Here is a 15530-nt window from a genome sequence, read left to right as displayed (position 1 = left end):
CACGTCTTGCGGGGCGGCTGAGGGAAAAGACGGCAACTGTGCATGCGCGGGTTGGCATTGTCCAACCTGCGCATGCGCGGTCTACGTCATCGGCCGCGTTAGCTGGCATGACGCTTGACGTGCGGCCTTGACGACCGTTGGCAAGGCCCGCACCGCCGTGATGCACGGGGCCGCGCTCCTAGCCCCGCCCGGGGGGGGGGGGGGGGGGGGGGGGGGAAATCGGCCCCGGAAGTGGGCGTGAAGGCTGCCGTGGGTCACGGCCTGTCCCACGGCAGCCTTTACGATTCGCTGCATTTGCGGAGAATCTCGCCCATGATGTTTGCCCTGGGTTCAGAGGTGGTCTATATTAAAGGATCACAGTCTCAGCATTCAGGGTAGGCCATTTAAGACTGAGATGAGGAGAACTTTCACTTTCTTCACTCAGAGGATGGCGAATCTGTGGAATTCTCCACCACAGAAGGCTATGGAGGCCAAGTCTATTTCTGGAGATTAAAAGCATCAGGGGGTCAGGGTAGTGAGTGGGAGTATGGTATCAAGATAGAGAATTAGCCATGATAAGTCTAAATGGCGGAGCATGCTTGAAGAATGGAAGTCCTGCTCCCATTTTCCATCAGCAAATGACTTTCGGCACGTAGCCATAATGGGACTGAAAGAAACATTAGTCTGTACCAGTTGTCACAAACAACTTGATTGGGACAAATAACCAACAAGTGGCAATAACTGTCACCACAGCACACCAGAAATGGAATACAACTGCAAAACCAAACTGTCCTGAGAAACAACCTTTGATTTCTTCTAAATCTGGGAAAACTGATGGAAATAGAATGGCCTCCTTCTGCACTGTAAATTCTATGTTTATGTCTGTGTCTAAAAATGCAAAGAAAACGTTCATGGCCTAAAATACTTCCTCACTAGTTTCACAAGTTAACATATTTTGAATTTCACATTTAGTAAAAGGACCCATTTTAGAAAGCTTTCAAATGCACCTTGGATATGCAATGCCAAATTGCACTTGGCTCAAGAGTTAAAACTGATAAACACAATTGATTTTTGAAGGTATTGTCCTCCTTTCCTGACTGGTGATTCATGATTAGATGTGCTGCACAATTGCTGGCAGCTCAGCAGCACTTTGCCTAAAAGGTCATTATTTATGAGCCCTGACATTCAATTCTTTCAAATTATGTTTTCCTTATCCAGTCTCCACACAGGTGAACCTTCCTTGCCTGATGACAAAGAAGCCAGAAATAAAAACAGAAAATGCTAGATAGACTCAGCAAGTCTGGCAGCATCTCTGGAGAGAGAAACACAGTTAACGTTTCGAGTCCATGTGACCCATCAACTGAACTGGTGTTGCTGAGCTTATGGTGTTGGAGGAGTTATATCAGCATGGAGAGATGAATGGCAAACTAACAGGAAGCAGAGTTGAGATAATTCGGTAGTTATCAGGACGATGAACAGTAACTGGTGGAGTGCACAGGGATCAGTGGTGGGACCTCAATTATTGATATTCCATATGACTTGGATGAAAGGATCAATTGTACAGCAGACAAATTTGCTACTGATAGGGAGATAGGTAGAAAAACAAGTTTAGAGGAGGATAAAAAGAGTCTTCAAAGGGATAAGTTAAGTGATTGGTCTGCAAAACCGAAGGAGGGTCATTTGGACTCGAAACGTTAACTCTATTTCTCTCCACAGAGGCTGCTAGACCTGCTGCGTTTATCCAGCATTTTCAGATTTATTTCAGATTTCCAGCAGCTGCAGTATTTTGCTTTTATTATGACATAGAAACCAGTCACGGTGCAACTTTTACCTCCCCACCACCCAACCCATTCGCTGTTGCCCCAGCTGAAACCAGCTAATTCAGCACAGGCTAGGGGGTCAAGCTGAGTTTAGTAAATAAAATAATTTCTGTGGCATGATAGGAAATTGCATACAAATGAGATAAAAACTTAATTTAAATTTGTGCTACGGCTAGGTGACACATTAGGATGAAAGCAGTTATTCTTTCCTCTCTGAGACTTTGCTTTGATGGAAGCACAGAGTGATGAATTACACTTTCTCTCTCTCTCTGGAATCTGTAAAGATCCAACAAGAAATAAGATCTTGTTATCTCAAATCAGTTTTTGTAGCTACAGATTCGCAGCACAAGCTGGTACTAAGTTTGTAATCTCACTCAAAGTGGTGACAAGAATGGCTGGTCTGAGAAGGGAAGTGTTTTTTTCAGTTTGGACCTGAGGAAATACTGGTAAAATAGTGTTAGCAAAACTTACTCTGCATGCAGCCATGCTGTATTTGAGCTTGGAGCAGTTAAAAGAAAGTCAAAATAAATCCACACCACAAAAACTAATAACCCTTAGCTCATACGTATGGCTTCAGTATTGACAGGTCTTTTTCAAAAGTCATGCTTATAATTTTGAGTGATGTTTCCAATTTTAAAAAATACTGGAAAATAATTTCTGTGGCATGATAGGAAATGTCGATTTTGAAAGCAGCAAAATTTCTTCGGTGTTCAAAAATCAGACACGATAAACTGCGATAAAACAAAATGATTACATATCAACCAAACAGACTTAAAAGTAAAAGTCCAGTAATAGCGTGGAATATGCTTACCCTGCAATGGATTACCACCACATGAAGTGGGTCACTGTTTAGCCATGTCTCCATTGTTTTGCATATGGTACACATTTTATCCAGTGGTGGTGCATGAAGGTCAGGCCAACCGACATCCATCACCTGAAACATGAAGCAAATTTTAGTTTTTCAAGGGTAAAGCACTCATTAAAATTGCAGGCCTTGTTTTAAAGCAACACTTCATTAAAATGCCAAGAAAATTTAAAGAATCGAATCTCAAATGAGTAAAAACAAAAATTTATATTCGTCAATTAACCATAAAACTGGTGGTCACAGGAGAGCTGGTAGTTAAACATGGAATGTTAACAGAACAATAACACTGTTAAATATTCTGGGACAATATGAATAATACAATTGCAAGATTACATTTTATTGCCACATATAAAAGAATTACTTCCAAGTGCGAAGTAATAAATAACAAAGATAAATGCATCTTTTCCTCGTCATCAGTTTGCAACTAGAACCATGAATTTCAATAAAATCGCAGCTTTTTAAAAAAAAAAGCCTTTTGGGATAAGGAAAGGTTATTTTAACGTATAACCCCATTTGGATTAACAGAGTTTTCCATTTGAAATGGAAAAATTGACCATAAATTCCCAATGAAAGTAATGGAAATTCCAAAAACATGTGGTTTTAACCAACTTGGTCACCCATTGAAAAGAACGGAAATTTCTCAAATTCTTCAAAATGAAAAGGGTAAAAGTCACTGTGACAAGGGAACTATTAAAATTCTGATGAAAGGTTGAAGATGTTGGGCCGTTACAGAAAAACCAAGTATAAAAATTGAGGTGACCGTTTGCAGTCTTAAAGGGAATTACTAAGGCTGTTTCAAAACAAAACTGTTCACAGGGCTGAAGGAATCAAAAATGATGAACAATTTCAAAACAGAAAGTAGGCAATAAATAAAAGAATTAACACCAGGGTTAACAGCCATATGGAGAACGTAACTGTGACAGATCATTAGAACAAACAGTATAAATAAAAAGATGCATTCTTGGAGAAAGAAGGGAATTGAGTGATATGTGAGAAAGCACAAATGGAAAGCTGAGGTCAGTCTAAATATAAGTTTTGCAGCGACTCGGAGGCCTTTCTAGTTCCTACATTTCTTGTATTTCTTTAACAACATGACACACATTCTCCTCTATGGGGTTAACACTTAAAAATGTCCTCTTTCAGTCACCAATGAGAATGAAAACAATGAAATAACTTGAAGCATGATGTGCAGCTCCATTTTCCCCATCCATGAGAACCCATTAGTGCAGGAGACATATGTCCTTCAGAGAACATGATCCACATTAAAAATCGCAAGGACTGCAGAGGTCAAAGAATGAATTAAAGTAATAGTGTGCATAATCAGCATGCTGCCTTTCATGCAAAAAATATCCTTACATTTGGGACCAAACACTTTCCTAACCAAGCTGTTTAGGTCTCGGAAGAGCGAAGCCCGAGGTATACGCTGCAAAGCCAATATCTTAAGCATTTAAACTTTCCCTGGACCATTATCATCGTGCAGGAGGCACATACCATAAAGAAAAGGAAGTCCAGGGGCAAAATCTTGATCTGGCTACCTTCTGATCAACTGCTACTTTATTAATTAAAGGTTTGTGCACAAAAAATTGTGATTCTGTGTTGGTGGTCTTCATGTTAATTTAAAGGCACTGTCCTCTGTGAATCAGTTTGTGGCATGGCTCAGGTTAGCAGGAGCATCCCATGTTGCTGCCAGATACCGTGAACAGCCTGCTTCTCAGGGAGAGCATAGAGGCTGGCAACAATGTGGAAGTAGTTGATAAAGGAGTGGAAACACAAATGTAGCCATAAAGAATGCCAGTTCAACTGTGGCTTACAACAAGCAAAGAGGCTTGCATGTTTTGCTCTGGTCTGCCTCCAAATACATCATCATGCAAAAGAGTCGGGGTGAGGCGTAAGTGACACAGCAATAAAAAGGTGTGCATCACGAAGTGTAAAATAAACGGAGCATTCAAAAGCTGCTGAATAATTCAAAATCAAATATGAAGACGTATCTTTACAATGTCAGCTTGCCTGTTAAGACTGATTGAGCCTGAACAGCGGGTTAGGAGTGAATCGTGCCAGATTTTACAGGGGCAGTTTGACCTGAATTGCATCCACCACCATATCAAGAAAAAGCACTGACATTTCTTTGATTTCCACTTGCATGAAAATTCAGGTGGTGCATGCTTCTCGGGCACTGTCAATTGCAGACACCAAAAATTCCATGGGGGAACATGAGAATGCAGTTCTGCCCCGGGGCAAAATGGGAATAAATGATTAACATAAATTTTCCTTTGCACTGTCCCCATTTTGGTGCATGGCAGATGAAAAACAGCCATCATTACTGCTGAATCATGGCAATATTTTTTGGCAAGGTATATTTTAATTAATGAAGACGTTTTTATTAAACTACAGATGGGAAAAAATTGTTTTTTTTTCTTGATAACACGTTCTTGCATTTTAACATACAGGATTAGGGCTTGCCCCCTTATTTTAATCATAAAACCAAAAAAAATAGGAGCAGATGTAGGCCATTCAGCCCATTTGGTCTGCTCTACTATTCAAGAGATCATGACTGATCTGATGTGATAATCTATGATTTCCACAAATCGGCACCCACAACGACATGCCCTCCAGCTTAAAATGTTGCCTAAACTGATTAAAAACTCTGAATGATGCAACCGCCATCAGAGTATTTGGCCGGCGAGAACAGAAGCTGAGCCAACTCCGGTGTCCTCAGCCTTGTCCCTATACACAAAGCCTCCTCCAGCCATCCCCAGACTGGCCCTTCCTCCAGGACCCATTTCCAAACCTTCTCCACAATCTGCAACCAATAATAATTCATCAAATTCGGCAACGCCAACCTCCCAACCGCCTGTCCCTCTGCAAAAATGCTATCCGAGTCTGTGGCCCCTTACCTGCCCAAGGCCGAAATTATCCTATTTAGCCTCCCAAAAAATAATTTAGGCAGGAAAGTCTGGAAAATAAATAAAAAATCGGAAGGATCGTCATTTTCACGGTTTGGACACGTCCTGCCAACAATACCGGCTGAACATTCCACTTCTTTAAATCCTCATTCACCCCTCTTCCACTCCATCTAAACGACATTGTCAATGGTACAATCGGCAATTCAAAAAGCAACAGGGAAACTGGACACAACACCATAAGACATTGGAGCAGAATTAGGCCACTCGGCCCATCGAGGCTGCTCCGCCATTCAATCATGGTTGATATTTTTTTCATCCCCATTCTCCTGCCTTTTCCCCATAAGCCCTGATCTCCTTATTAATCAAGAACCTATCTACATCTATCTTAAAAACATCCCTGCCTTGTTCCCCTGTGTAAACAAAAACAGCCCAAACCCATTGCATTAGTACGAACACTCACTATTGGGGTTATGCACAACAACCTAATCCAACCAATATACCCTGATCCAAAACCAAATCACCCCAGTACTTCAAGAGGGTACTGCCACTCAAAACAATCAAATGCCTTCTCTGCTCGTCAGCCATCTTTTTCCCTCCTGCGCCACGCGCGTCCTACAGATTTGAATGATGTCCCGTGCATGACACACTCCTCATCTGGTAACTCTTCGACATCACCCACCAGAGGAGAAATCCTAGTTCTTCAGTATTCTCACTTTTCCACCTGCACCACCCCTGTAAAACAGGCAAGGAGGGACAAAGAACCAGTCCTCGGGCAAGAGCCACCTTATGTACGACCATTCACTCAATGGTCACCACTGGAAGTCAACCTTGAACATACTTAATGACCCAGCCTCTATGGCCCTCTGTAGAAAAGAATTCCCAGATTCACTACCCTCTGAGAGAAGAAATTCCTCATCTGCCCTTACTCTAAGATTATGCCCTCTGGTCCCAGGATCTCCCACAAGGGGAAACAACCTATCAAGTCCTCTCTGAGAATCCCATGTGTCTCAACATGGTCACCGCTCATTCTTCTAAACAAGCCTTTAACTTTTTAAGAACTGGGCCGGGACTCTGCCCTACCCAGCGAGGCGGGGGGGGGGGGGGGGGGGGGGGGGGGGGGGGGGGGTCTCGGCGTACCAAAGAACAAAGAACAAAGAAAATTACAGCACAGGAACAGGCCCTTCGGTCCTCCCAGCCTGCGCCGATCCAGGTCCTTTACCTAAACCTGCTGCCTATTTTCCAAGGTCTACTTCTCTCTGTTCCCCACCCGTTCATACATCTGTCCAGATGCATCTTAAATGATGCTATCATACCTGACTCTACCACCTCCGCTGGCAAAGCATTCCAGGCACCCACCACCCTCTGCGTAAAAAACTTTCCATGCACATCTCCCTTAAACTTTCCCCCTCTCACCTTGAAATCGTGACCCCTTGAAATTGACACCCCCACTCTTGGAAAAAGCCTGTTGCTATCCACCCTGTCCATACCTCTCATAATTTTATAGACCTCAATCAGGTCCCCCCTCAACCTCCGTCTTTCCAATGAAAACAATCCTAATCTACTCAACCTTACTTCATAGCTAGCACCCTCCATATCAGGCAATGGAGGTGAACCTCCTCTGCACCCTCTCTAAAGCATCCACATCCTTCTGGTAATGTGGCGACCAGAACTGCACCCAGTATTCCAAATGTGGCCTAACCAAAGTCCTATACAACTGTAACATGACCTGCCGACTCTTGTACTCAATACCCCATCCGATGAAGGCAAGCATGCTGTATGCCTTCTTGACCATTCTATCGACCTGCGCTGCCACCTTCAGGGTACAATGGACCTGAACTCCCAGATCTCTCTGTACATCAATTTTCCCCAGGACTCTTCCATTGACCATATAGTCTGCTCTTGAGTTAGATCTTCCAAAATGCATCACCTCGCATTTGCCTGGATTGAACTCCATCTGCCATTTCTCTGCCCAACTCTCCAATCTATCTATATTTTGCTGTATTCTCTGACAGTCCGCCTCGCTAACTGCAACTCCACCAATCTTAATATCATCTGCAAACTTGCTCATCAGACCACTTATACCTTCGTCCAGATCATTTATGTATATCACAAACAACAGTGGTCCGAGCACAGATCCCTGTGGAACACCACTAGTCTCCATTTTGAGACACTCCCTTCCACCACTACTCACTGTCTCCTGTTTCCCAGCCAGCTCTTTATCCATCTAGCTAGTACACCCTGAATCCCATACGACTTCACTTTTTCCATCAACCTGCCATGGGAAACTTTATCAAATGCTTTACTGAAGTCCATGGCTGCGATTCCTCACAACCACAATGGGTGGGAGAATAGCGGGAGGTCCGCTCCCGCACCTCCCGCTATTCTCCCACCCTCCCCAAAATGGCGTGTCCAGTTTTCTGACACGCCGCTCGGAGAAACGCGGGCCGCCGTTTTTCACGGCGGCCCGCGATTCTCCGACCCGGATGGGCCGAGCGGCCTGCCGTTCCCGACGGCGGCAACCGCACTTGGTCGCTGCCGTCGTGAACATGGCGCGCCAGGTAAGTGTGGGGCCTGGGGGGGGGGGGGGGGGGGGGGGGGGCGCGGATCGGGGATCGAGCACCACGACCGTGCTCGGGAGGGGACTGGCCCGCGATCGGTGTTCACCGGTCGTTGGGCCGGCGTCTCAAGGGGACGCATTCTTTCCCCTCCGCCGCCCCGCAAGATCAAGCCGCCATGTCTTGCGGGGTGGCTGAGGGGAAAGACAGCAACCGCGCATGCGCGGGTTTGAGCTGTCCAATCCGCGCATGCACGGTTGACATCATTAGGCTCCGCCGCGGCGTCAGTCTTGAAGCCAGGGACAAAGACCGAGTTTCCCGGTACGGCCCACCTATCCCCCTGGGTAGGGGAGAATAGGGGGCCGGGAGAGGCTTCCGACACTGTCGTGAACCTCTCCAGGTTTTACGACAGTGTCGGGCCTTGCGGAGAATTCCGCCCCATGTATATGACATCTACAGCCCTTCCCTCATCAATTAACTTTGTCACTTCCTCAAAGAATTCTATTAGGTTTGTAAGACATGACCTTCCCTGCACAAAACCATGCTGCCCATCACTGATAAGTCTATTTTCTTCCAAATGTGAATAGATCCTATCCCTCAGTATCTTCTCCAACAGTTTGCCTACCATTGACGTCAAGCTCACAGGTCTATAATTCCCTGGATTATCCCTGCTACCCTTCTTAAACAAAGGGACAACATTAGCAATTCTCCAGTCCTCCGGGACCTCACCCATGCTCAAGGATGCTGCAAAGATGTCTGTTAAGGCCCCAGCTATTTCGTCCCTCGCTTCCCTCAGTAACCTGGGATAGATCCCATCCAGTCCTGGGGACTTGTCCACCTTAATGCCTTTTAGAATACCCAAAACGTCCCCCTTCCTTATGCCGACTGGACCTAGAGTATTTAAACATCCATCCCTAGCCTCAACATCCATCATGTCCCTCTCCTTGGTGAATACCGATGCAAAGTACTCATTAAGAAGCTCACTCATTTCCTCTGACTCCACGCATAAATTCCCTCTTTTGTCTTTGAGTGGGCCAATCCTTTCTCTAGTTACCCTCTTGCTCCTTATATACGAATAAAAGGCTTTGGGATTTTCCTTAACCCTGTTAGCCAAAGATATTTCATGACCCCTTTTAGCCCTCTTGATTGCGCGTTTGAGATTTGTCCTACTTTCCCAATATTCCTCCAAAGCTTAATCAGTTTTGAGTCGCCTCGATGTTATGTATGCTTCCTTTTTCATCTTAGGTAGTCTCACATTTCCACCCGTCATCCATGGTTCCCTAATCTTGCCATTTCTATCTCTCATTTTCACAGGATCATGTCTGTCCTGCACTCTAATCAACCTTTCCTTAAAAGACTCCCACATTTCAAATGTGGATTTACCTTTAAACAGCTGCTCTAAATCCACATTCCTGAGCTCCTGCCGAATTTTGGTATAGTTTGCCTTTACCCAATTTAGCACTCTTCCTTTAGGACCACTCTCGTCTTTGTCCATGAGTATTCTAAAACTTATGGAATTGTGATCGCTATTCCCAAAGTAATCGCCGATTGAAACGTCAACCACCTGGCCGGGATCATTCCCCAATACCAGGTCCAGTATGGCCCCTTTCCGAGTTGGACTATTTACATACTGCTCCTGGATGCTCCTTACAAATTCTGCTCCATCTACGCCTCCAACACTACATGCGTCCCATTCAATGTTGGGGAAGTTAAAATCTCCCATCACAACCACCCTATTGCTCCTACATTGTTCTATAATCTGTCTACATATTTGTACCTCTACTTCACGCTCGCTTTTGGGAGGCCTATAGTAAAGTCACAACAATGTTACTGCACCCTTCCTATTTCTTAGCTCTATCCATATTGCCTCAGTGCTCGAATCCTCCATTGTGCCCTCCTTAATCACAGCTGTGATATCATCTCTGACCAGTAATGCAACTCCTCCACCCCTTTTACCTCCCTCTTTATCCCTCCTGAAGCATCTATACCCTGGGATATTTAGTGCAGAATTCTCCACACCTTTAGGGGCTAGGCCTGTGCCGGAGTGGCTCCCGCTCCGCCGGCCGGCGCGAATGGCTTTTGGCTCCCCACCGACCGGCGCCACGGCTGGCCGAAAGGACTTCGCTGGTTGCCGTGAATTCGCGCATGCGCCGGAGCGCTGCCTGCCCCAGAGGTGGTTTAAACCACGTCGGTGGAAGAGGCCTGTCAGCGGCGGGATTTCAGCCCATCGCGGGCCAGAGAATCGCCGCGGGGGGCCAGCCGACTGGCGCGGCGCGATTCCCGTCCCCGCCGATTCCCGGATGGCGGAGAATTCCGGCCACGGCGTGGGCGGGATTTATCCCCTGCGGGGTGTCGGAGAATTCCGCCCCTGGTTCTCAAACTAGATAAACAGAAGGTTCAGCAAACAAGATGCAGCGTTGGGCAAATCAAAAAACATAAAGCAATACAGGAAAAATAAGAAGCGAATGTATAATTCAATTAGTAAACAGCAGCATTTGTCAGTACAGGATGGAAATTAAGGTTTTGGACAATTTAAGCAATTTTGTACCTTAGAATTAAGCTTGGCGAGGTCATACCTCCTTTCGGAAAGGTTGAATACCTGCAGAGAGCAAATGGACTCAATAAATCAAGGGCTGTGATAATATTTTATCAGCACTTGTAATCATTAAAGTTGCCAAAAGTTCAAGTGTGAAGACCATTGAACAATATGATGATTTGGGAGAAGGCTTTACTTTTTTTGTTGCCATTCATCAAGTTTACTCTTTAAACTATTATTCTATTATTCTTTATGCCAGACCATTCTAAATTAATGGAAATAACAGTTAATTTAAATATTTTCATAACCTTGAAAGTTCTGGTTTAATCCATGATATTTAGTAGGGTTTTTACCATAGACATTCTCCTGGTGAACACTTTGGAACCATTACTTTTGAATTCTCCAAATCCTTTGACAAAATGTGACATGTACTTCTAGTCAGTAATCTACAAATAGGCTGCCATAAAACAGGAGTTCTTTCAGGCAGCATTCGTCAGGATTCCTAAATCCACTGTAATCCCCAACATATTTTTCAGGGTCGGGGGTCACTTCTAATCTTATAATAATCTTTATTGTCAAAGTAGGCTTAGATTAACACTGTAATGACGTTACTGCGAAAAGCCCCGAGTCACCACCTTCCGGCGCCTGTTCAGGTCACAGAGGAAGAATTTAGAATGTCCACATTACCTAACCTATTTTGCAGGGTAGGCTCACAGTAGGATTTCCATTGTTAAATCTCTTCCCTAAGCATTACCATCATTGAATCCCCCACTATCAACATCCTGGGGAGTTCTCATTGACCAGAAACTGAACTAGACCAGTCATATAAATATTGTGGTTACAAAAGCAGGTCAGAGACTGGAGATTCTGCAGTGGGTAACTCACCTCCTAAATCTCAAATCCTGAATACCATCTAAAAAGGCACAAGTCAGGAGTGTGGTGGAATATTCTCCACTTGCCTGAATGGGTGCAGCTCGAACAACACTCAAGGAGTCGGTCACCAGTCAGACTACGCATCATTCTTAAATGTCACCTCATCCACCAGCTTGAACATTCACTCTCTCCACCACTGACGCACAGTGGCAGCAGCCTGTACCATGTACAAGATGTACTGCAGCAACTCACCAAGTGTCCTTCGACAGCACCTTCCATATCTGTGATGCCTGCCACATGGAAGGACAAGAGCAGTAGATGCATGGGAATGCTCCCACTTACAGGTTCCCCTCCAAGCCACTCACCATTCTGATTTGGAACTATATTGAGGTCCCTTCACTGTTACCGAGAACGGAAACTCCTGGATCTTCCTTGCTAATAGGACTCTGGGTGTACCTACACAACATGGATTTCAATGGTTTATGGTTAAAGATAATGGCTCATCACCACCTTATCAGGGGTAAGTAGGGATAGGCAATAAATGCTGGTCTCGACAGCAACACCCAAATCCCGTCAAAAAATAAATTTAAAACAGTGAGAGTTCATCACAGGAAAAAAAACAATTCCCTCACCCTCAGTGCCAAAGGCAATCCTATTCTCACTGCCCTGTGACTTGCTTGCTCTTACTTAAAGGCAACATATCTCATCTGCTCCAGTTTCTTGTCAACTCCAAAAATTGCAAAGGTCCTTCCAGTTTATTTTCTTATTTCCCCTCTCTTTTGTTTTTGCCGTTACATTTTGGATTCATGGATGATTAATGGACATGTGTCTTGAAGGTAAGTAGCTGTGGCTTTAATTCAAGTAGAAGAATCCAGAAGCAGGAAAGTTAATTGTCCTAGTCTAAACTGGAGTTTAAACTGGCTGACACCACTGAGAGAGATGAGCTGGAACTCAGTTTGATTGATTTGGCTGGTGGCCAATGAATATTCCCAAAAAGCTCTGCCTGGTAACAGGTGGTGATTAGATCTTATCCCATTGAAATGGTTCACAGAGACCTGAGGTTTTCAGTTTTGATTCTGGCAGCACGGTGAACAGACCCAGGTAATTCTCTCCAGAGAGATTCAGCCAAGTCTCTCCAGAAAGCTTGCTGTGAGGGATTTCTCTCCCTCTCCAGTCACCTGTGGACGCTGTGTTCCTGAAACTCCAAAAGCCTGAAGGCAAACCACAAACTGAAAGTATATTTTGATGAAACAAAGACTCTCCAGGATAGTTGCGAGTACTGTATTCCTAAACTGCAGAAAAGCTGACTGAATTAACTTACAGTGAAGACCAGTTCAGGGTGCAAATCTGCAAGTTTACTGTGAAGAAAGTATGCTAAGAAGCATCATCTGAATCAAAGACTCTTTTCCCTTTCACTGAAGTTTTTTTTTTAACCCTTTTCCACCCCTCTGTTTGTCTGTCATGTGTGTGTGTATATATTATATGGAGAGAGAAGGTGGGACACAGGTTAAAGTAGGATTTAGGTATTAGTTAATAGTTAACCAACTGCATATTTGATTATATTTCTTATTTTAAATAAACAGACATTGTGTTTACATTTATAAACCTAGTGACTGTAATTACTAGACAGCCAAGGGCCAAAGACTTCAGGTTAATTCACTTGCGTTGTGACTCCGGGACGAGTGAGGCTGGAATTGACCGCGCATTAGCCTATGGTGTCGTAACAGTCTCTCACTTGAACTCATTCTTTCCCAGGAACCCTTTAGATTTCATAACATTTAACCATTTCCCGGGATATTAATTCCCAAGCTTGATGTAATTTGATCATTACCATATCATTTGCCGTACATATAATTTACATGTAGATGTGCTGGTTCAAAATACAATTTTCATTTGAAAGCTGAAGTACAGGTAAGTAGTCACCCTTATTTTGGGCACTCAAAATTTCAGTTACTGAAGAAATGATTGACAAACAACATTTGGGAAGCATTATAAACAAGTCTTGTTTTATCTGTTTGCAACCTAATATTCTGATAGCACAATCACAAGGTGGTATGCTCCCATTTAAAAAAACAGGTGTGTAGTATCACATGGCATGGCATATTTAAAAGGGAAAATATCTCAAGTCATCACCTAAAGGTTTAATAGGTACTACAGACACTTGTTTTCAATGTAACAATTGTCACCCATGCTAAATGGAATAAAAATAGAATGATTCTTGTTTGCTGAAGCTGTTACTTTTATTACACACTGGAACCACTATTAATTTTCAAGGACTTTAGTAACTCAGGTTGCCAAATTGTTCGAACTGGAGAGTCTGAACAAGCCAGCAAAATAAATATCATATCAAAAACAAAGTATATTTTGATTTGGACGATGGTTAAGAGAGCAAGGCTGACAGCTGCATTCAATTTGTCCCTTTTAGAAAAATCTCTCCAAACAGGAAGTCCATTATAGAACAAATAAGCTGCACAGGATGTTTCTGATGAAACACTAGGCATACTGTGTTAATCACATAGTTTTAGCACTTCACAATTCGTAAAAGAAAAGTAAATCATTTGCTCTGCCAGGGGTATCCATTTTAACTATGAACTTACTATTATTCCTATAACTTTGAAAAATATCCTGCTGCATTAAGAAAACTGCATAATGGAATCAATCCACAATTACTGTAAAATTGTGTGCATGTAGTGAATACTCTAGGTAGAAAATGTGTAATTGCAATAACTCACGTTGCAATGTTAAGGATGATGTAAAGCATCCAATAAAATAATGAACATTAGCAGAGAGAATCTCCAATGCGAGTAGGTAGAGCAGAACAAAAACTGAATTTGCAAACTTTAAATCTGGATTTACATAATCCAAAAATGTTTTGATGGCTCTTTTTAAACTTTTATTTTCGGACTGTAACCAATTATAGTTCAGCTGGTGTGCTGTAAAGATTGTAACAGCATGACTTCAGCCTTTTTAGAGGAACATTCTGTTATACACAAGTTTGATGTATATTTTACCACTAATCTGCCATATCGTGATGCACAAGACAAACAGATTGGACATATGGATCACTGTTTAATGACATCAATTAGTTCCTGACCACTTAACATTACAGCACTAATTGGAAATTCAGTTAAACTCTTTTTCAGAGCTTGTCCAATTACCCAATGGGCAAAGGCATCATCTGGTGTGCCACAAATTATATTTTCAAATAATGGGTGTGATTCTCCAGAAACGTTAGTTTGTTGCAGCGAGCGGGAATTGCTGCGAGCTTCCCGACGCTCAGCCCAGTGAGGCCGGCAACTCAATTCAACATTAATTGGTGCACTTAACGAGGCCTCACGGACTTCCGCCGCAAATAAAAGCTCGCCAGCTGATTTGCCGTGACCGCGTTAACCTGCCCCCTGCTAAAATGGTCGAGCAGCACTTAAGCTGCACTTACTCAGCTCCAACAATGGTGCCGAGGAGACCAGCCGCAAGATTCGGGGATGCTGACCTTGTGACGCTCCTGGTTGCAGTGGAGGCCAGGGAGGATGTCCTGTTCCCCCGAGGGTCCCGGAGGGTGAGCCACAGGGCAGCCAGTGCTGCCTGCGTCGAGCTGGCAGCAGTCAGCAGTCAGCTCGGGCAGTGTGACGAGGAGGACTGGCCTCCAGTGCTGTAAGAAGGTCAACGACTTGCACCGTGCAGCATGAATGAGTAGACACCAACATTCCCCCCCCCCCCCGCCCCGCCCCCACCCAAAAAACAAGGGAGCATCTACACCACCCCACCTCAACCCTCCCCTCCCACAATTCCCCCCAACAACTGTGAACAATGCATGTGGCTAACGATGCCCTCTCTGTGAGCCCCCAAGACAATCTCTCCCATTATCAGCGGGAGAGGGCCCAGATTGGCGGTGGGGTGCCGGAATTGAGAATCCTCACCTCCTTCAACGAGCGGAACCCTGGAGGTGACCCGGGTGGCCGAGGTGGCACTCTATCAACTCTTGTTGAAAAATGCCCCGTG

General features: G+C 44.1%; 1 protein-coding gene across 7 annotated transcripts in view; it reads right to left on the bottom strand.

The window, feature by feature from the left end:
- The window catches only part of LOC119966295 (tensin-3-like), a 533488-nt gene that overhangs the window by 175913 nt on the left and 342045 nt on the right, over positions 1 to 15530 (bottom strand). For 6 of the 7 annotated variants that reach the window (XM_038797763.1, XM_038797766.1, XM_038797765.1 and 3 more), the window contains 2 exons: positions 10671 to 10721; positions 2611 to 2733 (listed from right to left, as the gene is read on the bottom strand). In XM_038797763.1, coding sequence (XP_038653691.1) covers positions 2611 to 2733; positions 10671 to 10721 — 174 coding nt within the window. The remainder of the gene's footprint in view (positions 1 to 2610; positions 2734 to 10670; positions 10722 to 15530) is intronic. The other variant, XM_038797764.1, reaches the window with a different exon arrangement.

Source organism: Scyliorhinus canicula, chromosome 5, assembly GCF_902713615.1.
Source record: "Scyliorhinus canicula chromosome 5, sScyCan1.1, whole genome shotgun sequence".
NCBI lineage: Eukaryota > Metazoa > Chordata > Chondrichthyes > Carcharhiniformes > Scyliorhinidae > Scyliorhinus > Scyliorhinus canicula.
The sequence above is the reverse complement of the archived record's forward strand: the minus strand, read 5'-3'. Positions and strand labels throughout refer to the sequence as shown.